Source organism: Dromaius novaehollandiae, chromosome 5 (genome assembly GCF_036370855.1).
Source record: "Dromaius novaehollandiae isolate bDroNov1 chromosome 5, bDroNov1.hap1, whole genome shotgun sequence".
In the NCBI taxonomy this organism is placed as follows: Eukaryota; Metazoa; Chordata; class Aves; order Casuariiformes; family Dromaiidae; genus Dromaius; species Dromaius novaehollandiae.
The window spans coordinates 72,718,320-72,739,880 of record NC_088102.1 but is presented as its reverse complement, the minus strand read 5'-3'; the positions used below and the strand labels follow the sequence as shown (position 1 = coordinate 72,739,880).

Sequence of the window (21,561 nt, the reverse complement as noted above, 5' to 3'; positions counted from 1 at the left end):
TTCTTCCTGATCCTTCAAAAAAGGGTATTGCCTTGGGTGTTCCCTTTTGGTATAGGTACAAACTACCCAGCCTGGTCACCTGACTGCCACAAGTCCAGTTTGGGATTGCAGGTTTGAATCACTAGGAGCATCCACAAAGAAGGCTGGGGCTGAGTCCAAGTTGGTCCTGCTGGGGTATGCTGGTGTGGAAGGGGCTGGACATCATTTGGGCAGGCCTGCTAGGGATTGCGGGCAGCTTGGTGTGCCTCTGCTCCCCTGGCACCCGTGTCCCCGCTCTACCCGCTCATCCCAATTCTGGGAACCAGGGTGGGGTAAGTCCCCTTTCTGGGCAGGGTTTGGCCCACACCACTCTTCCCTTCCAGAGACTGGAGGAGCAAGTCAGAGCACGAAAGAAGGAGATGGAGGAGCTGGTGTCGCAGGGTGCCCCGCTTGGAGGGGCCACACAGGAGGCAGACAGCCAGGAGAAGAAACTCCAGCAGCGATTCCTTGACCTGCTGGAGCTCCTGGAGAGGAAGAGGAAGAAGCTGAAGTCATTCAAAGCAATGTACCAGCTCAGACGGGATCTGGAGGATGAGACGGTGAGCTCCTTCACGTGCAGGGGCCCTTTCTTTATGCACCCCCATGCCCCTCTGGCCAGCATCCCTGCCCAGCATCCCAGCCACACTAGCTCCCAGCACACCCCGGGTCTGCCAGGCCAGGCTGCACTCAGCATCAAGCCCCAAGGGAGCCCGGCAGAGACCCTGTGCCTGCAGGACACAGCATGAGGAGCCCTGAGGGTGTTTTGGCCAGCGTCATGGGGAGGGGACTGCAGCGGTGCCTCGTGCCTGTGCCAATGAGCCCTCAGTGGGGTGCTCTTGCCCACAGCTCTGGGTGCAGGAGAGGCTGCCCCGGGCAAGATCCACGGACCACGGCACCGACCTCCAAACTGTGCAGCGCCTCATGAAGAGGAACCAGGTGAGTCTGCGCAGGGCAGGCATCACCTGCTGCAGGACACTGGGACTGGGCTCGGTAGCCGTACCTGGGCCTCTGACCTGGCCCCTTTGCCTTTGTTGAGGAGGTTGGGGGCTGTCTGGCTGTAGGCTGCGCTGGGCAGCGCCACACTGTCCCCATGTCTTGAGCTGCCCCAGCCCAGACCACTCGCTGCCCTGCTGGCTCATGGGCACCTGAGCTGTCGCCCAGGCTGGTCCCCTAAGCAGGGGCACTTTCCTGTGTGGGCATTGGGGGATGTGGAGAGCCCCAGGTGCCGGGGAGGGTGCTGTGCCGGGTGGGCACTGTGCTGGTGCGAGTGCTCAGGGACACCCGGGGTGTGCATGGGTGCAGCCCCCTGCCCATGACACCCTCTCGGCAGACCCTGCAGAAGGAGCTGGCAGGCCATGCCCCACGTGTGGCCGAGGTGCTGAGCCGGGGTGACGCTGTGGTGGCAGAGGCCAATGGGCAGTGCCCGGAGCTGGAAGCACAGGTGCGGGAGCTGCGGGGGCTGTGGGACACCCTGCAAACAGAAACCAGTGACCGCCTCCGGCGCCTGCACGAGGCCAACGAGGCCCAGCAGTACTACCTGGATGCTGGCGAAGCTGAGGCCTGGATCAGTGAGCAGGAGCTTTACATGGTAGCAGATGAGAAGCCTAAGGTAAGAGGCAGCACTACGGCCCGTTTCATGCCTGAGGGCCTCTGGGGGGTCCTCTGTGCCATGGCATGCCATGCCATGCCATGCCATGCCATACCATGCCATGCCACCGGCAGGGACTGAGCTTGTGATTGCTTGGGATGGAGGCAGGATGTGCCTGCAGGGCAGGCACTGGGGCTGGATCCCAGTCCCTGTCCCGCAGGCATGCCACATGCTGACAGGCAGTCGTGTCTGCCCTGCCGCAGGACGAAGAGAGTGGCTTGGTGATGCTGAAAAGACATGTCCGGCAGCAGCGATCCACTGAGGACTACGGCCAAAACATCAAGGAGTTGGCAGGAAGAGCTCAGCAGCTGCTCTCCGCTGGCCATCCTGAGGGGTAGGTGCTATCCGTGTACCCTCGGCTCAGTGCTGTCCACATGGTGCCGTCAGCTCCTTGCCAGGCTCACGGTTAGGTGAGGTTTAGGTGCTGCTGAAGCTCTGGTGCTGTTTGGTGCCATGGTGCCTTGGTCAGGCTGGTGACACCGCTAGACCACAGCTCTGCTGGTCACCCCAGACTCTGAGATGCTGGCATGGGGGTGTAGGCAGAGATGCAAGTCGCTCATTGCTGGCAGCCCAAAACCTAGCTTCAGTGGGTTTTCTTCCCCCAAAACCCACTTGGTGCATTAAATGCCTAGTAAGTGATTCATAGGTGTGTTGTTGAACCCAGCTGGGGACTAACTGTCGGAGATGGTGTCTCTGCTGGGAAATGTTTCATTAACTGCCAGGTTTCCTAGCCCACGGGCCAGTCCCCAGCATCATCGACAGCTTTGTGTTTTTGGAGGAACAAATCCATTTGGTGCACTTTTCTTATGGTGGGGTGGGGGCCCATTGGGCACCAGGTGGCTCCCCTGGCAAGGAGCGGGCACTGCGGGCAGCCCGGGGCCATGCCGGGTAAGAACTGGGGTGTCTGTGTGCCTGGGACCATGCAGGGAGCAGATCATCCGGCTGCAGGGCCAGATGGACAAGCACTATGCGGGGCTGAAGGAGGCGGCCGAGGAGCGCCGGCGGAGGCTGGAGAACATGTGCCACCTCTTCCAGTTGAAGCGCGAGGTGGAGGACCTGGAGCAGTGGATCGCCGAGCGTGATGTGGTGGCCTCCTCCCAGGAGATGGGGCAGGACTTTGACCATGCCACAGTGAGTCTGCCAAGGGCTCCCGGGGCTGGCACATAGCAGGGGCCGGGGCAGGAGATGCAGGGCATGGCATCATGCTAGGGGCCAGCATGCACCCTCGGGTGACAGGCGGGACCCTCTCTCCCCCCAGCTGCTGCGGGAGAAGTTTCGTGAGTTTGCATGGGAGACGGGCAGCGTGGGGCAGGAGCGCGTGGACCGGGTGAACTTGACCATTGAGGACCTCATCGATGCGGGGCACACGGAGGCCGCCACCATGGCCGAGTGGAAGGATGGGCTGAACGAGAGCTGGGCTGACCTCCTGGAGCTCATTGACACACGCAGGCAGCTCCTCACCGCCTCCCACGACCTGCACAAGTACTTCTACGATGCTGCTGAGATCCTTGCCCTCATCGCAGACAAGCAGAAGGAGCTGCCCCAGGACCTGGGCTGTGACACCAGCACGGCCGAGGCTTTCCATCGCATGCACACTGCCTTTGAGCGGGACATCCAGCTGCTGGAGGCACAGGTAAGGCTGAGCCAGGCTCTGTGGCCAGGATGGTGATGGGGACCCCCGGGGCAGCCAGGCAAGCAGGACGTGGGGAGGACAGGATGCTCTGGAGGGCTCCTCAAACACCAGGCAGCCCCCTGACACTCTCCATTTCTGTGGGGCAGGTGCAGCAGTTTCGAGAGGTGGCGGCACGCCTGCAGACAGCATATGCTGGGGAGAAGGCCGACAGTATCCACCAGCAGGAGCAGGAGGTGGTAAGGGCCCTGCGGGCGCTGCTGGAAGCATGCAGTGGGCGGCGTGCCCAGCTCCTGGACACGGCCGAGAAATTTCGCTTCTTCAGCATGGTGCGGGACCTCCTTTCCTGGATTGAGAGCATCGTCCAGCAGATTGAGACGCAGGAGAAGCCCAGGTAATGCTGCTCTCAGCAGGCGCCCAGCCCTGGGGCCCTGCATGACAGTGTCTGGCGCTGACATGGGCACCTCTCCTTCCCCAGGGACGTCTCATCTGTGGAGCTGCTCATGAAGTACCACCAGGGCATCAAGGCAGAGATCGACACACGAGATAAGAGCTTCACCACCTGCATCGACTTGGGCAAGAAGCTGCTGCAACACAAGCACCATGAGGCGCCTGAGGTGAGGGTGGCTGTGGCTCGGGGCAGCCTCCACACCAAGGTGCCTGGGTTGCCAGGGGCAAGCACAGCCCCAGGAGAGAATTGCCCCATCCAGGGGCTCCCCAGCAGGTCCACATGGGGTTATGGGGATGGATGCCAAGGGTCTGTGGGGCATCCACGGGGCACCAGGGCCAGGTGTTGGCCTGACCAACCTTCCTGTGCCTCCTTGGCAGCCCAGCATCCAGCCCGGCTGTGGAGGGTTTTGCTGGGAGATAGGACCAGGGGCTCAGAGCTAACTGCCTGGAGGACCCCCTGTTTCCTGACCCCACTGGGCCCCAAGGCTGCCCGCCATGGCCTGGCGCAGGGCCAAAGTGAGGTGCCCAGTGGAAGCTATCCTGCAGCGGTAGCACTCTCATTCCTTGCAGATCAAGGCAAAGCTAGTGGAGCTGGTGGAGAAGAGGAGGGCCATGGTGGAGACGTGGGACAGACGCTGGGACTGGCTGCGCCTGCGTGAGTGCACGGAGGGGGCTACGGTTCAGTGGGTGGTGAGGGGGATGCCGCCAGGTGCTGGCACGTGGGTCGGCTCCCCTGGAGCCTCCAGGGCGGTGTGGGTCCATGCTGCAGGACTGAGATGGCCCTCATCTTCCCTGCAGTGCTGGAGGTGTGCCAGTTCTCCAGGGATGCCTCAGTGGCCGAGGCCTGGCTCATCGCAAAGGAACCCTACCTGGCCAGTGGTGATTACGGGCACACGGTGGACAGCGTGGAGAAACTGCTGAAGAGGCACGAGGCCTTTGAGAAGTCCACGGCTACCTGGGAGGAGCGTTTCGCTGCCCTGAGGAAGCTGACAACGGTGAGGAAGACCCAGTCTCCAGCATCCTCCCAGAGTGCCCCAGGTGGCTCAGCCCCACTTCGAATGGGCACAGCCCGCCCCAGATCACCCTGAGAGCGGGATGTTGCCACCTATCCTGCCTCAGTTTCCCCATCCCATACAGCCTCTTCGCATGGCCACAGCCAGCCCCATTCCTGGCCATGCCCTGGCCTGTCTCCTAATGCCTTCACCCCCTTCCCTGGCAGCTCGAGCTCCTGGGCAAGCGGAAGCTGCAAGAGGAGCCAGAACAGGGCAAGGTGACACGGACCTCAGCTCTCGACTATGACTTGGATCTGGATGCTGAGCTGGAAGCAGGGTAAGAAATGCCTTTGCAGTCCTTGGCACAAGGGCCAGCCAGCATGCCCAAATGGCTGCCGAGGCCACAGCATCTCTGGCAGGGATTAGTCCCTGGAGCAGCCCAGAGGTCCCAGCTCACACATGAGGGCTGAAGGTGGGCATTGTTTTCAATGTTTCAGCATCGCAGTTTTTTTCTTCTCTAAAGTGAAACTTGAAGGATTTTTTAGTGATTTATCCTTTCTGAGCAGGATCACTCATAGGTAAATCGATGCAAGCGAAGCAGGAGAGCCAAAGACCCATCCACAAGCCTTGATCTTGCTTCAGCGCCATCCATCCACAGCCCTTAGTCTTGCTTCAGCACCATCTTTCAGGGGCTTCTATTTCTCCGAGGGAAAAGAAAGCAATAGATATTCCCAAAACCTGGTCGTGCCTCTGTTGCCTATCCTTGGCCTGAGCTCCACCATGGTGCTCATGGCCATTCTGCTGCGGGATGTTAAACACCCGTCACGCTCCAGCCCAGAGGTGGCTGCATTTCCCCAGCGAGAGTGTGGGATTTGCCTCAAAGCTGGCAGGGCTGGGCTGTTGGGGGACGCTCTGTGAAGCGCAAGGCAGAAAACATCCCTCTGAAAAGGTCGCACCGCCGCTCCTGCACCCAAGCAGGGATGCTGCATGCGGTCATCTCACTGAAAAGGCTGCTTCTATGCCACAGGTCCGAGGAGGAAGAGGAAAAGAAGAAGGGCTTAATAGTGCAGGATGCCTCTCTGTCTGCCCCTGACGAACCAGAACCGGTCAGTTCTTGATTTTAGCTTTCTCATTCCCCAGCAGCACAAAAGTCTCCCCATGTTTTCCACAGGCTCTTGGCAGATTGCTCCCCGTGAACCCATCCATGGCATGCTGATGGCTCCCCGGTCCCTGCTCCATGTTTGCTCTCCCTCCCTTCCCTGCGCTGGCTCTGCCAGGGAAGGGCCTGCGAACCACGTGTCGAGCCCTTGAGTTGTTCCTTGAGTTGAGTTGAATAAATGTTGGAGTAACCCCAAAATGCCAGGCAGCCACCAGGCATGCAGGCCAAGCCTTCCCTTGTGCCCCGGCTCGTCCCCACGTGTCTGTCCCCAGGATCTTGGGCTGCTGCGGGAGCAGAAGCAATGTGCCTTGCATGTTTTGCCCCATGACCTTCCTGGAGCATGCTGGGTCAGGCAGAGGCACGTTTGTGCATGGCATCAGCCCCCACAAGCCCCACAGTGCCATGAGCCTGCTGGCTGGAGATTTTGGAGGCTCCCCGGATGCTGCTGTTGGTGGGGCAGGAGGGCCTGGCTGTCCCTGCTGCTGGTGGTGCGCAGGCCAGAAGGCCCATCCAGCATCAAGGAAGAGACCGCTGGAGGCCCTCATTTGCATTGCGGGCAGGAAGTGTTGCGCTGCGAGCAAACAAGGGCACCTTGGTGCATCCCTGCCCAGGCTTGGCTCCCTGGGACAAGGCTCGGGCAAGCCGTGAGAGGCTGGTGTGTGGGTGCCTGACACCTCTCCAGGATCATGGCAGCAGCCAGGAGGCCGTGAGCTGCCCTGCAAAGTGCTGCACACGAGCCTCAGCGAAAAGGTACCCAGAGGTGATGGGATGTCCTGGGGACGATGGGAGAGCTGGACCCATCTGCCCCACGGAGGGCAGATCACAGCCACACTGCACTGCATCCATTCTCTGCTGATGGTGAGGCTGCGTGGGCAGCAGATGCCCCAGGAGAAAGCTCCAGGACCTACGTGCACGGGCTGCAGGGATGCTGCACTGCCCCCACTCCCCTCGCTACGTGACACCCAGTCTTCGGAAGCACCCAGCCTGGGAGCCAGGCCAACTCTGCCCTGGCTGGCCATACCCACACCAGCTCCTAGGCACATGTCCCTGGGGGGGGGCATCATCACCATCACCTCGTGGAGCATCGTCACCCCCACGTGCCAACCACCCTATGCTTGCCACTGCCTTCTCTGCTCCTCCTGTCTGCTCTGCCTGCTCAGGGACATGGGCATCTTCTGGCTGCTTGGGGCAGGATCCCCTCCTGCCTTCTCTGCCTTCCTGGGGATAAGACCCCCACTCTGCCTGCTTAAGGTCAGGATACCCTTGTGCCTGCTTTGCTTGCTTGGGGACATGGTCACCTTCTGGCTGCTTGGGGACACGATCCCTCCTGCTCTCCCTCTCCACGATGTGCACCACACAACTGCTCCATGTGCTCTTCAGTCTGTAGCTGCCTGCAATGGCTGTGGCTGATGGACGCCCAGACAGATGCCTGGGGCCCGGCCCCAAGCCTTGGAGGGGCTGGGACCCTCTTGAGACCCCCAGTGGTTCCAGGCATGGGCAAAGAAGGAGGGTGCCAGGCGCACACCCTCAGATGGGCATCCCATCAACTGCAACAGCCACTGAACACTGCAGACACTGCTCAAACTGGGTCCGCCCTCTACCCAGCATCCCTTCCCAGGACACCAGCCAGCCGCGATCATCTCTCATCCCCAGCTGGAGCTGGGCCTGGGATGCCAGGCTGGGTCCCTGGGTGGGCCATGGCCCAGCTCCGCTTCCTGGGCGGTTTTTGCCTCAACACCCATCCCCATTTGGCCAAGATGCCAGGTCTGCTCATGCCCCAGATGGGAGGTGATGGCTCCAGCCCTCACCGTTTCCCCGCTTCTGAATCTTCCTTCTGCCATGATTTCTGCTCCAAAAAAACCTCCTTTGGGGCAGCTTGCTAATGCCAGTGCAATCAGGCAGCTCTCTGGGCTGACTGCCCTGCTTGCTTCCTACCTCCCCTCGCCCCATGTCCACGGGTCCCCTCGCCAAGGGGATGGGGACCCAGCACTCAACCATGTGGGTGCCTAAGCCACCCCCCCCCCCCGGGACCCCTCATGGCGTGGGGAACCCCAGGACCTCGTGGAGCTGGGGGGATGCCAGTCCCTGCATTGGGAGCAGGGTTCCCTGCTGGGAGCCAGGCACCTGCTTGTGGCACCTTCCAGCTCCCTCCCACCCACCCCCCCCCCAGGATGGTTGGCAAAGGTGGCTCGAGGGTCCTGTCCCTCCTCTGGTCCATGGCACCATCACGGGGGGGGGGGGGGGGTGCTCCAGGAGCAGAGGGGAGTGCAACCTGCTTGGGCAGCCCTGGACCTTTTCATGGTGGCACAGAGAGGAGGAGGATGCAGTGCTGGGACGTGCCTTTTCCTGGTGGCCAGAGCAGTGGGCAGGCAGCCACAGCTCAGCTATTGGCCCTGGGCACCCCAAGGTGACCCCATGCACCTCATCAGTGGACGAGGCAATGCCATCCACTGTCCTGTCCCCCTCTGGCACAGGGCGCATGGCCTGCTTGGCAACCCCATCACATAACACCCATGTCCCTTTGTGGCAGCCGCTGCAGAGGGAGGTGACAGGCAAGAAGGAGGAGGCAACGCGGCAGGCCGAGGAGGAGCCAGCAGTGCCAGGCTCACAGGCGCCGCGGAGCGAGCTCGAGGAGCCTGCCACGCTGCCGGCCCAGCTGGAGCGCTCCTGCAGCGTCCAGCTCGAGGGCTACCTGGGCCGCAAGCATGACCTCGAGGCAGCCACCAAAAGGGCTTCCAACAGGTGGGCATGGCCCCATTTTCCCCACCGCTGGGTCCCCCCCACCCCCAGCAGGCATGTGATGGGGGCTATCACGGCACAGGTCGTGGAGCACACTGTACTGCGTGCTGCGGGGAGGCGAGCTCGCCTTCTACAAGGACGCCAAGAGCCGGGCGCTGGGGGTGCCCTACCACGGCGAGGAGCCCTTCGGACTGCGCAATGCCCTCTGTGAGGTGGTCGCTGGCTACAAGAAGAAGAAGCACGTCTTCAAACTGAGGTAAGACACACACACGCGCGCGCACACACACACGCACACACACACACACACACACACACACACACACACACACACACACACGCACACACACCCCGCAGCATGGCATGATGTGGCATGACCAGTGCCTCACCAGGACCTCTGCTCTGCCCCCCAGGCTCAGCAATGGCAGCGAGTGGCTCTTCCACGGCAAGGATGAGGTGAGGGGCACCAAGCACTACCCGGGGTGACACAGGGTGGCCAGAGGGAGATGGGTTGGCTGAAAGTGCCGGGGGAGGGAAGGGGGCCAGTGATGCCCAGGGGGACATGGGGTGGCCGGTGGTGCCCAGGGGAAGACAAGGTGGCCAGCAGTGCCCAGAAGGACATGGGGTGACCAGTGGTGCCCCAGGAGACATGGAGCACCTGGTGGTGTTAGTGGGCGGGGGGGGTGGCACAAGGTGGCCAGCAGTGCCCAGGAAGCCATGGGGTGGCTGGTGGTGCCACAGGGTCATGGGGCAGCTCGTGGTGCCTTGGGGGGACATGGGAGTGGCCAGGGGTGCCCAGGCCAGGCGCAGCCACCTCTGACCCCAGCCCATGCCCCCCCAGGAGGAGATGCACACGTGGCTGCAGGGTCTCAGCACAGCAATAATCGAATCCCAAAGCATCAAGACGAAAGCCCAGAGCCTACCCCTGCCCCTCATCACCGCCGTGGAGCCTGGCCTGACCAGGAAGGACAAAGAGAAACGGTTCAGCTTCTTCCCCAAGAAAAAGTAGCTGCGGGTGAGCCGCGGCCCCCTCCCCCCCCCCCAGCCCCGTGTCGGCAGGGTGCACCCACATGCCACTGGCACCCATGCAGCCTGCAGGCCATGGGTGCCGGTGAGGTGCAGGGGCACCCAGCCCCAATCTGGGTACAGCAGGGTGCTCCTCGGGCTGAGCCGGGGCGGGGGGGTGGGGGGTGAGCGCGTGTGCACGTGCGCATGCTTGCTTACACATGCGTGTATATGTACCCCTTTATGTGCACAGTGGTGCGCAAACCTCTGCGTATGTCGATACAAGCCTGTGCACACACACGTATATGTACGTTGTGGGGGGGGGGCAGTGCGCACACTTGTGTTTGAGAACACACGTCTGTATGCACACCTCCATGCGTATGGGTCAGCACACCCCTGTACATGAATGCCCACATGTATACGTACACCCTGTATGTGAATGCACACATGTATACATACACCTCCATGTATACAGGTGTGTGCACCCTTGTGTGGAATACATGCCTGCATGTGCATGGACATGGACATGCACTTCCATGCTTACGGCTACGCACACACCTATGTGTAGGTGAATACACCCCAGTGTGCACACGTATGTATAAGTACACCTCCACGTACAGCTGTGCACCCACATGTACGTGAATACATATCAGCAGGCACAATATGCATATCTACGCCTCTGTGCACACGCCTGCGCGTATGTGAAGACATACCTGTGTGCACAAGTATGTATAGGTACAGCCACGTGTATATGCATACCTGTGTGTGTGTTTGTATACATACTCCTCTAGGCATATACCTGTGTGTACATGCATGTCCGTGCGATGTATATGTATGTGTGCCTCCAGGCATACGCACACCGCTGCGCTTACCCCCGTGTGGCTGTGCACCTCAGCGTACAGTTATGCCCACCTCTCTGCATGTACACCCGCGTGTGTGCGTACGGCGCTGTACGTGGGCACCGCCTGTGCGCGGGGGTGCACGTACGACGCGCACACCTGCGTGTGCACCCGCGGGTGTGCACCCCCTCCCACACGCAGCGGGGCAGGCACCTGTGGGTTCCCAGCTCTCCCCCGCCACGCCCCCATTCTCCCCCCTTTCGAAGCCATAAGCCCCCCGGCTAACGTGCACGCAGAGGCGGCAGCCCCGCGCCAACCCCCCCCCCCGGGCACCAACCAAAGAGCTTTCGCCCGCGGGCTGGAGGGGGGGGGCGTGGGCATGACCAAGGCTCCAGTGGGGCTGGCGGGCACCACTGACAGCCACCCGCCCCCTACCGGCGTGGCACCGCTTGCCCCAGCCCCTCTCCCACCCCCCAGCACAGCCAGCCTGGGGTGGGGGGAGGGGGTGCCAGGCTCGGCCCCCAGCGCCCACTGCCCTCCCTGGAAAGCGCTTGGGAAACCAGAGAGTAACTTTTGGTTCAGTTCTGTTTTTCTAATAAAGACATCAAAGCAAAGCCGGCGCCGTGTGCCAGCTGCGGGCGGGCGGGTGCTGGGGGGGACACGGGCCCACAGCGGGCGCCCCTCTCCTCGCGCTCCGGGAAGCACCACCGAGAGCAAGCGGGGGGGAGTCAGGTTGTCGGTTGCCACCGCGGTGCTCCCCGCGGGCGCCGGGTCCTGCCCGCTGGGCGCCGGCCTAGCTGGCGGCATTGAGCGTCTGAAATTTCTCCCGCAGGTTCCTGACGAGGCCAGGGCGGGCGGTGTCGGGGGGGTCCCAGGGCCGCGGCGGCGGCTCGGCCTGGCGCCGGCGGTAGGCCTCCGAGGCCTGGTAGGCTTTGCAGCGCTCCACCACCGCCTTGAGGCAGATCTTCTCCCGTGTCGTGGGCGAGCGGATCTGCACGTAGCTGTCGGGCGCCGCCTCGGCGCCCGGGGCCACCCGCTCCAAGACAATGACCCGCTGCCCAGCGCCCAGGGCCGCCTGGGCCGTGACGCACAGCGCCCCATCGCTGTTGTTGCGCTGGTGCTTGGGGCCGCCGGCCTCAGCGCCGGCTTCGGCGCTCCGGCTCCGGCCGTTGAGCGGCGAGGCTTTCGCCACCGGCCGCCCGCTGCGCCCCACCGCCGCCACCGCCACCTGCTCGGGCGCTGAGCGGCTGCGGTTCACCAGTGGGGGCCGGCGGGGCCCAGCGCTGCCGAAGGCCGCGTACTTGGAGCGCAGCTCGCGGACGTCGGGCCAGGTGAAGGGCTCGGCGCCGCCGGGGCTCAGTGGGCTGCGGGAGGCCAGGCTGCCCGGCGAGGGCAGGCGGGGGCTGCCGGAGGATGGGCTGGGGGAGAAGCGCCGCGGCGACTTCTCCTGCGGCGAAGCGGCTGCGGAGGGCGGCGCTGGCAGGCGCTGCTCCTGGATCACCACCTGCTTGTAGCTGGGCAGCGCCAGGGCGTGTTTCGGCGGACCTAGAGGAGGACGCAGCAGGGTGAGGAGGGCACCAAGAGGACGGGACCCACCACCACCACCCCCTGAGCACACTTGCGGTGCCAGCCCCCCACTCCACGTCCCACCTGTGCCCACAGCCGGGGGCTGTGGCTGGTCGCAGGGCGCTGCCGTCCTCAGCCGCATGTCCTCCTCCAGCTGTGCCAGGCAGCGCTGGGCACCCGCGCGGCGGTTCTTGATGCGCAGGCTGTACTGGCGCGCCAGCTGGTACACCTTGGTGCCGGGGCGCTCGGCCGCCTCGCCACCGCCGGCGGCCAGCTGCAGCAGGCGCGAGTGCAAGGCCAGTGGCCGCGGCAGCTCACTGGCCCCAGTGCCTGGCTCCTGCGGGCACCCAGTGGGCGAAGGGCTCTTGGGGGCCTCCTCGGCGGCGCCGGTGCCCAGGTCATCGTCCTCGAGGATGAGCAGTGGCTCATGTGGCTCCAGCCCATTCTCCTGCCGCGGCCTCTCTTCCTCCTGCCGCCCCGCTGAGGGCGGGTGGAAATCCTCAGCCGCCCCGGGCATCGGCTCAGCCACCTCCGGCTCCGCCAACGGGGCGGCTTTGGGGCTGGCGGCCAGCACCCAGACAGCGGTGCGGGCTCCAGCACCAATGTTGGGCCCTGGGGGTGGCCGGGGCAGGCTGTTGATGCGGAAAACAGAGTTCCTCACCAGCCCCTTGGGGATGTAGGAGAGGCTCTCTCGGCGCTTGATGCTGAAGCTGGCGTCCTGGTTCTCAGCATGGTCGTAGTAGCTCTTGATCTTATCAAGCAGCAAGCGGTCCTGCATGGAGAGCAGTGACTCCTTCCTGGGGCAGGGTGGGGGGTCTGGCGAGGCCACGGTGCTGCAGGGTGGCCCCGGCTCCCCCTCCTCACTGGCCGGGAGCAGGGGGCCACTCTGGGCGTCCAGAGCACTGCCCTCCAGGCTGAGCACGCTGCTGCTGCGGCTGGGCAGGCGCGATGGCGCGACGCCCAGTGATGCCCGGCCCTCCTCCAGCGCCAGGCTGCTGCGGCGCGAGAAGCTGCTGCCAAAGCGCTCCGCAATGATGCTGGCCTGGTCCAGCACGGAGGGCGGGAGGATGCTGCTGGGGGCATGCAGGGCCCGCTCTTCCTCCTCTTCCTCCTCCTCGCTGCTCAGGGTTCGGAGATCCTCCGCTGGCTCCGCGACACCCCCATCCGAGCATGGCTCCGGCTTGGCCCGCTCATGCCGCCCAGGCAGGAGCGACTCCGGGGTACCCACTGACTCCACGTCCGACGAAGGGGGCTCTTCGAGGTGCTCAGCCACCACCACAGGCACCCCCAGCGCCTCCCTGTGCTCCCCATCGGTGCCGGCCTGCAGCGGGGCAGCCAGATGGGTGCCGGGCCCTGCTGCGCCTGCGCACTGCCCGCGCTGGGGCACCGGGGCCGCACTGACCTCCTGGCCGGCACCAGCCGTGGCCATGCTGCGGCGCTTCTCGCAGCTCCTCGGGCCTCGGCTGCTCGGCCTCTTGCAGGCTTTGGGCCCCTCCGGCATCTGGAGGGGCCTCAGGGCCTGGGCAAAAGCAAACACAGGGCGTTACGGGCTGGGGAGCGCAGCACCTGCCTAGGGTGGCTCAGTTTGGGGCGAGCACGACTGCCAACAGAGGTTAGTCCAGGCTGAGCCACAAGCCACGTTAGCCCCTGTGGCCGCCCCAGGAGCGGAGCCAGGGTGCCTGGGGAGGGTGGATGGCACTCAGCACCCAGCCAGCATGAAGGGCAGGGTGGGGAGACCTCATGGGGCCAGCATGGGGCAGAAGCAAAGCATCTGCTGGCAGGGAGGAGGCCAGAGCAGCTACCTGCTCGTCCTGGGGGCCCGCCGGCATGGCGTCAGCACCAGGCAGCTCCTCCCGGGCGTCCTTGCCGAAAGCCTCTTCCTCCTCCTCCTCCTCCTCCTCCTCCTCCTCCATGACTCCCTCAGCCGTAGCCCAGGGCCTGGGGTGCGGCAGGGGCTCCTCTGCCTCCAGAAGGGCTCCGTCGCTGTCGGCGTGCTGCTCAGGTAAAAAGCAGGGGCCGGCCTCAGCCTCATCGCAGCAGCACCAGGCTGGGGGCACGGCCCCACACTTGCCAGCATCTGGCCAGGTAAGTGGAGGGCCAGGCCTGGAGGTTGCCGGAGAAAGGCACCCCATGCCCTGGCCTTACCTGGAGCCCTGGCAGCCGCACATGGAAGAGAGAAGAACAGAGATAAGCGGAGGGGTCACAACGCCCAAAAAGCACCCCTGGCTCCCGCCGCCCAGTGGTTGCTGCCTGCTCTGCACAGGGCCCCCCTTAGCTGGGCAGTGGGGCCTGAGTGCCCCATCATGTGACCGTAGGGTCCCTTCAAGCCTCCCCTGCCCACAAGACACCCGCCATGCCCACGGGGGCCTGCTCACCTCGCTCCCCCAGCTGCTGCAGGATCTGCTTGGCAGGCTCTGCAGGGAGAAGTAGGGTGTCAAGACCAGGCCACAGCGGTGGCCTCCAAGCTGTCCCCAGCCCCGCGAAGCGCCACTGGCCGGGCACCAAGCCCCGCACCTAAGAAGGTCCCTTCGGGCCAGCCCTGCCATGCCACCCTTGTCCGGAAAGCCACCAGGCCTGGCACAGCCCACCGGGGTCCCCGGGCACACAGAGACGTTCACCCTGCCCCGCCATCACCGCCGTCCCACCACCGTCCCCTGGGCACATTCGCACCCGACTGCCTGCGCCCGGTGTGCCCGTGCAGCCTGTCTGGCAGCGTCTCCGCACGGTCCCGATGCTGGAAGGGTTCTGAGGACGGGAGAGACACCCGTTAGACCGGGCACCAAGTGCCCGCACCTCTGCGGAGCCCAGATCCGCCTCCCCACCCAACAGCACTGGCGTCCCTCCAGCGCGGAGACCGGCCTGGCATGGGCTTCAGGGCAGCAGCCCTCCCCTCCAGTGCCTGGGCAATGCTGGGCGGGCCCAGCATCAGTGCAATGGCTGCTGGATTTTGCCCCAGAGATGCTCAGAGCTCTCTGAGGGGCACCCCATGGGGTGCCACGCTAGCCAGGGACACGTAGCTCTTCACCTGACTGCCGGCGGCCCTGGCGTGGCTCTGCGGACATCTCCTCCAGGGGTTGGCATGACCAGCTCTTCTTCAGTCGCTCAGGGCTGTAGCGGGGCAGGCGCGGGGGGTCTGCGGGGCACACAGGGCGACGCTGAGGCACCGAGGCGCGCCAGGGGCAGGATGGGGGACGTGGGGCACAGACAGCACTTACAGAATAAGTCCATCTCCAGGATGGCTTCCTTGGCCTGGCACAGAGGAGGGAAGGAGAGAGGTCGCTGGGCGAAGGCCATGGTCTCCCTCTCCACAGCCATCCAGGATGGCAGTGCCCCGGAGCGGGGACACCAGCATGCCCCAGAGCAGGGAGCCCATCATGTCCTCACCTTCTGGGGGATGATGGCATGGTGGTTCTCCAGGATAAGCCGCTTGATGTGGTGGGTCCACACACGCTTCTCCTCCACGCTCTTGGCCTGCGGGGCAGGGTAGGCCGTGGGTCTGTGCAGTGGGGCTCACCAGGCCCCACCAGCCCCTTCCCCGGTCCCCATTGTGCCACGCTGGCCTACCTGCAGGCTGTACTGCTGCTTGATGTGCTTGTAGTGAGCCACGCTGAAGCACAATGAGTCCCGCGTGCTCTCAATCAGCATCAGAGAGGAGCACTGTGGGGAGATGCCGTCAGCTCCACAGCCACCTCACAGCTGCCCCGCTCCATCCCTGCACCAAGACCTCCCCATGCTGAGCAGCGCCAGCACAACTGGGGTACCAGGAAGGCCTTGGGCTCATCATCCCTGTGCATAGCCAGGGTTCGAAACGAGGCCACGACAGGTGCCAGGTCCCAGCTGCTGCAGTCCCATCACCATGCCAGCACCCACCGGGATGTGGTTCTTGTAGACGTAGTGGTCCCCGCGACGCTTGGTGATGAGCAGGGCCTTGTCGAAGAGGAAGAAGGCCCGTTCATTGCGCACTCGCTGCACCCGGAAAGTGCCCTCCAGCACCAGCTCCCCATATGTGGTCAGGTCTGGCCCTTTCCAGTTCAGCAGCAGCGACTGGATCTCCTACAGGGCCCCAAGAGATGGACACGTCAGGCGACCCGCAGCCAGAGTACCCCGTGGGGACCCCGGGATCCCCCCGTCCCTCACCTGCTGGCGGATGGCGTGTTCGTGCTTGCGCTTCATGTCATTGATGTACCAGGCCACGCAGGTCATGGTGTCAATGGCCTCCACCACCACCTCGTAGTCATCCCCTGACTTGTGTTCAAAGTGCTTTGCAATCTCCTGGGGGAAGAGTCTGGCGCCAGTCAGGCAGGCTCTGCCAGCACTGCTGTGCTGGGTGCTCATGCCATGCCCAATGACCAGATAGCGTCGGGGAAATGCACCATGCTGGGTGCCCAAATCATGCCGGATGCCCAAAACATTTTGAGAGAATGTGCCATGCCCAGTGCCCCAACTATGCCAGGTGCCCAAATTGTACCGGGTGCTCCAACTGTGATGGGGGAACATGCCATGCCAGGTGCCCAAATGGCCCAGAGAACGTGCCACGCCAAGGGAACATGCCACGCTGAGTGCTCAGACTGTGCTGAGGGGATGTGCAGTGCCAGGTGCCCGGACTGTGCTGGAGCAATGTACCATACCAGGTGCCCCAGCCATGTCATGTCCTGTACTGTGCCCAGTGCCCATGCCATGCCATATACTCGCCGCTCTGCTGAGTGCCTGGGCTGCACCAGGGGTCTGGACCACACCATGCCCTGGACCATGCCAGGCACCCATGCCACAATGAGTGCCCGTGCCCACTCACCTGGAGCAGCAGGTGGTATTTGAGGATCCTCTGGACAGGTTTGAGGAGGTAGGCACCGAGAGGCAGCGCGTGCCGCATCTGCTCCTGGCATTCCCGGAAGAACTTGGCCTGCTGCTTGTTCCTCATGCACTCAGTCAGGGCCGCCACCGAGCTGGGGAGGGGGGATGGGGGGACGCACACATGCTTAGCCTTGGGCCGGGGCCACCCCGACCCAGCGAAGGACGCCTGGCCCAGCCCTGGCGCCAGCCCTGCCTGCTCACGCACCCACACACACTCACTTGGGGTAGTTGTTGCAGTACTGCGTGTAAATATCAAACTCCTGGCTCTGTGGGGGATGGAGAGAGCGAGGTGAGACTCTGGTGTGGCCCGCTGTGCCTCCCCGCTCGCCGTGCCCCCATGCTGGGCACCCCAGGGATGCCTAGCCCTTACCCGGGTCACGAAGCAGACGGCCACAGCTACAGGGTCATTGTCACAGCTGTCCAGGGTTTGCAGCAGGTTGCTGGGCAGAGAGAGCAGGGTCTTAATAGCGTGAGGAGGGTCACAGCACCCAAACACACATATGTGCCAGGGGCTGCCAGAGTGCCAGAAGCCCCCCAGGACACCGGATGGGGCAAGAGCAGTACGTGCGCAGCATGCCCCTCACCCCACCATCAGGCCTCCTAGCAAGGAGCTCTGGGCCACCTCGCGGTGCCATGCTGCGGGAGCACCAGCCCCAAGGTTGTGGCAGGACGGCAGTGCCTGGCCACCCAAGATCCCCGCAGCACGTGGAGGTATCGTGGCCACTCACCTGCTCAGCTCGTAGATGTCCTCGATGTTCCCAAAGAGCGCGCTGACCTGCTCTGGCTGCAGCAATGGCTCCTCCGCATCGATGATCTTGCCCAAGTAACCCTGCCGGGCACCCATGATCAGAGACAGCACCTAGGGGGCTTGCCACAATCCCCGCCTGCCGCACTACCCTATCCTACAGGCAACACCCCACAACCCCCCCTCAGAGGCCCCCATGGCCGTGCCCAAGCCCCCAGGCCAGTGGGGAGCTGCAGACTGCGTCGCAGGCTCCGGCCAAGCCACTCACCTCCACGATGCTGCGCAGATCCCGCACGTAGGTGCGCTCCGACTCCACGATCTCCAGCACCACACGCTCCAGGTAGCTGGGCTCGGTGCCAGGGGATCGGGTACCAAAGGGCATGAAGGGGTGCCCGCCGCGGGGCCCCAGCCAGCCCCCCGGCGATGCGTTGTTGTTACTGTTGCGCAGCCCACGAGCCCATGGCTCGGCCCTGTCTCCAGCTGGCTCCTCACCTGGCCCCTCCATGGTGTGGCCAGTGTTGAGCATGGGGTTCAGAGCAGGGCGCTGCAGGCAGGCAGGCACCGGCATGCCGGCATCTCTGGGCACCGGCAGGGCCTGTGTTGAGTCTGCGGGGAAAGGCAGTGAGGTCAGGGAGACAGATGCGCAGCCTGGTCTGGCTCTCAGTCATGGGCAGATGTTTGGGGGTGAAGAGGATTCACACATCTCCAGGCAACAAGGGCAGGGGAAAACCATGCCCAGGGTTGACCTGATGGCCAGATTCCCTCCCCCCCCCACACACACCCTAGCCCCTGGGGTTGACCTGATGGCCAGATATCCCCCCAACCCCCTAGCCCTCAAAGTCAACCTGATGGCCAGACACCACCCCCACCCCCACCATGGGACCCTCCAGCTGGCAGGGCTCCAAGCTGGTGGTCCTCAGCACAGGAACACTGCACCACAGGGCACCTGGCTCAGCGTCTCCCCATCCCCAGCCACAAGTTTGTGCCAGCAGTAAAGAAACCCCAGCTGCCCGTAAGGCACCTGTGGCCAGCCGCACTCTGCCCTGAGGCAGTACAGGGCCCAACCCCGAGCCCGGCAGAACCCACCAGCATGGCGAGGCCTCGCACGCTCAGAGGCCCAGCTCAAGGGCCGCCCCGTCCCTTCCCCCACGCCCACCCCAGACTTTGGGGGTTGCTCCCTCTTACCCCAGAGCCGGGACAGGCACCCCGGGAGCCAGGGGACGTGCTCCCGGAGGAACTTGCGGCCAGGAGAGCATAGACCCTGCCGGGAAGAGCCCTCCGCCACACCTCGCGCCCGGCCCAGCGTCACGCCTCCACCCGCGAGCAATCCCCCCCCCTTGCCAGTGCCGTGCGTCACTGCTGCGCCCGCCGGGCCACCTTCCCAGGGAGCTCTGTGCCAGCCCGCGCTTCCCGCCGCCACAGCAAGCCGCCGGGCACCCCTCTGGGCGAGGCAGAGAGCCAGAGCCCAGAGCCACCCGCCGGCCCGGCCTGCACAGAGAGGGAGCCTGGGCCACCTCCAGGTGCCGCGAGCCTCCCCGGGCCAAGGCCTGGCGCTGGGCCCTGAGCTGCCAGTGACACAGCCGGGAGCCCTGCGCCCCCCGGGCGCCCCACTGGTGGGATGGGATGGCAGCAGCGAAGGGTGCAGGAGCAGGCAAGGACTTGCTGTGAGGCTTTCTGGGAACGGGGCCATACGGAGGGGCAGCTGTGGCCAGCTGCATTTCCGGAGCGGGCACCAGCCGGCAGCGGGGCGCCGCTTGGAGCCCCGCTCGCTTCCCGCGCTCAGCCCGACCTCGCGCCGGAAGGGGGAGCCCGGCACCCCGGAGAAGACGCCAGGACAGCCCGAGCCCCCTGCCGGTTCCCGAGGGTGCCGGGCCACCGACCGACCGGTCTGGCCGGTTTGCGCGGGCTCCTCCCCGGCGCAGGCCCGCGGGGATAACAGCGCTGGCACCCCAGGGCCAGGAGACGGTGGCTTGTGCGCGCCCAGCCCCGCCGGGGGGGCTCACCCGCCATCCCCACCGCGGGGCAACGAGATGGGGCAGCGGCGGCACCGGTGGGCCCACGGCACAGCACAGTGCGGGGGGAACCGAGCGGGGCTGGCCCCCGCACCCAGCTGCACGGGAAGAGGAGGACGAGCAGGGGCTTCCTCCGTGGGGCAGGTTGCCCTGCTGACCCCCCGCCTCGGTGAGGGATTTGCAGCTGGCGGCCCCCCAAACACCGCCCCCGGCTCCCGGCTGGCCTAATCCGCTCAGTGCGCCGGCCCCAGGGATTACGGAGCCGGGGCCAACGTCACAGGGGCCGGGGCCGACCGCTGGGCACCCCCACCACCCACGCGCCCCTCCACCCAGGGGGTTTATCTTCTTACCCCCGGCAGCGGGCAGGCAGCAGGCCAAAGCTTCCGTGTTTCTTCCTGCTGCTTCCTCGGAGATGGGATTAGCCCTGACCTTAACCCTCCCCCCCCCACAACACACACGCACAGCCCGGGGCGCAGGATGCTCCCTCTCAGTGCGCCCCGGGGCAGGGGGCCTCCGAGCAGCATCCTGCAGCCTCGCCAGAGCCGCTCGGGTGCCTCCCGCCTCCCCTGAAATCCCTCCGGGGAGCCGCTGACTCGCTCCAGCGCCCGGCAAAACCCACCGGGCGCCGACCCCGTGCCAGCCGGCGAGCCGCCGACGCTGGCGAGCCAGGCATGCCTTTGGCGGTGTGCCCCCGCGGGGAGCCGGCCAGCAGCCCCGCACTGCTCCCCAGCGGGGGAAACTGAGGCAGGGAAAAGCGGGGGGGGGGAAAGGGCGGCAGCTGAGCCGAGCCCCCCCACCCCCCATCCAGACCCGCACCGGGCACCGCCATGCCCGGCACAGCTGCTATTTTCATACAGCGACGGCAGCAGCTCCTGGGGCCCGTGGGAGAGGGAGCGCCGGCGGGAGCGGGGCTGGCGGAGCGGGGGGCCAGGCGGCCCCCTGGCCGGCCACGGAGCGGGGACAGCCCGCCGGAGCCATATAAGGGAAGGCGCTTCACCATTTCCAGGCGTTTTGGATGCCAGCGGCTCTCAGAGGGGCCAGCCAGTCGCGGCTGACCTCGGCAGGACACTGGTGCCCGCGCGGGGCCGTCTGGCGGGTGCAAGCCAAACACAGGCCCAGGACGGGCCTCGTGCCCCAGGTCTCCGCTGGGGCTGCAGCCAGGCCACGCAACCCCCATGGGTAGAGTTGGGGGGGGGGGTCCCCTGCTGTCGCCCCATGTTGGCACCCGGCCTGCCCCATCCTGCTCGCCCAGCTCCTCGGTCACAGCCAGCGCGGGGCCGGGTGGGCTTCGCGGGAGGGGAGCCAAGCTGCACCCCGCGCTCAGTGCTCTTCGCCAGCCCCGCACCGCGCCGGGGGACGCGCTACCGCCGGGGAACGTGCGGGGGCCGACGCAGCCTGCGGGGGCTGCCAAAGCCTCTTAGCGCCCGGAGCCGGATGTGGTCCGCAACCGCCTAATCCCGCCGGGGGGACGCGGGGCCCGCGGGTGCGCCCTGCCCGGGCGCAGCTGTGGGCGGGGGGGGGTCCCGGCGCGGCACCTCGTCCGCCCCCACGGGGGCCGCAGCATCACCCGCCCCCCACGCGCGGCCCGAGGGGGGGGCCCGTTTGGGGGGCGGGAGTGCCCCGAGCGCTGCAGCCCCCTGCCCCACACCCCTGGCCGGGCTTTGGACCCCCCCCCCAAAAAACAGCCCCAGCTCCCATCCGCACCCGCCGGGACCCACGGCGCGGGGAGCAGCGGGGAGCAGCGGGGCCCGCCCCCCGCGCCCCCCCCGACCATCGCCCCGCTTCCCGCCCCCGCGCCGGACTCACCGCGCGCCGCCGCCGCCGCCCCGGCCCGGCCGTGCCCGCAGGAAGCGGCGGGCGAGCCCCGGGGGCGGGGACTGCGGCCGCCCCGCCCGGGCCGCGGGGGCCGC

The 21,561-nt window shown here is 65.5% G+C and overlaps 2 protein-coding genes across 6 annotated transcripts in view; one reads left to right on the top strand and one right to left on the bottom strand.

Moving 5' to 3' along the window:
- The window catches only part of SPTB (spectrin beta, erythrocytic), a 24,628-nt gene extending 13,537 nt beyond the window's left edge, over positions 1-11,091 (top strand). For 3 of the 5 annotated variants that reach the window (XM_064513355.1, XM_064513353.1, XM_064513354.1), the window contains exons 21-36: positions 363-578; positions 865-954; positions 1,349-1,627; positions 1,870-2,000; positions 2,593-2,797; positions 2,925-3,299; positions 3,446-3,690; positions 3,775-3,913; positions 4,317-4,401; positions 4,545-4,741; positions 4,966-5,075; positions 5,766-5,844; positions 8,428-8,639; positions 8,719-8,892; positions 9,047-9,089; positions 9,475-11,091. In XM_064513355.1, coding sequence (XP_064369425.1) covers positions 363-578; positions 865-954; positions 1,349-1,627; positions 1,870-2,000; positions 2,593-2,797; positions 2,925-3,299; positions 3,446-3,690; positions 3,775-3,913; positions 4,317-4,401; positions 4,545-4,741; positions 4,966-5,075; positions 5,766-5,844; positions 8,428-8,639; positions 8,719-8,892; positions 9,047-9,089; positions 9,475-9,642 — 2,748 coding nt within the window. In that variant the 3' untranslated portion in view covers positions 9,643-11,091. Of the gene's footprint in view, positions 1-362; positions 579-864; positions 955-1,348; positions 1,628-1,869; positions 2,001-2,592; positions 2,798-2,924; positions 3,300-3,445; positions 3,691-3,774; positions 3,914-4,316; positions 4,402-4,544; positions 4,742-4,965; positions 5,076-5,304; positions 5,480-5,765; positions 5,845-5,909; positions 6,120-8,427; positions 8,640-8,718; positions 8,893-9,046; positions 9,090-9,474 lie in introns of those variants that run through there. The other 2 variants (XM_064513356.1, XM_064513357.1) reach the window with 2 other exon arrangements.
- PLEKHG3 (pleckstrin homology and RhoGEF domain containing G3) lies at positions 11,045-21,561 on the bottom strand. Its single transcript, XM_064513358.1, has 17 exons — positions 21,458-21,561; positions 17,908-18,245; positions 17,623-17,723; positions 17,265-17,334; positions 17,114-17,160; positions 16,836-16,986; positions 16,181-16,315; positions 15,914-16,096; positions 15,608-15,700; positions 15,428-15,514; positions 15,259-15,292; positions 15,069-15,176; positions 14,714-14,788; positions 14,396-14,457; positions 13,846-14,040; positions 12,128-13,562; positions 11,045-12,022 (listed from the first exon to the last, which is right to left on the bottom strand). Exons 2-17 carry the CDS (start codon positions 18,205-18,207, stop codon positions 11,271-11,273), a joined length of 3,828 nt encoding a protein of 1,275 aa, XP_064369428.1. The 5' UTR covers positions 18,208-18,245; positions 21,458-21,561; the 3' UTR covers positions 11,045-11,270.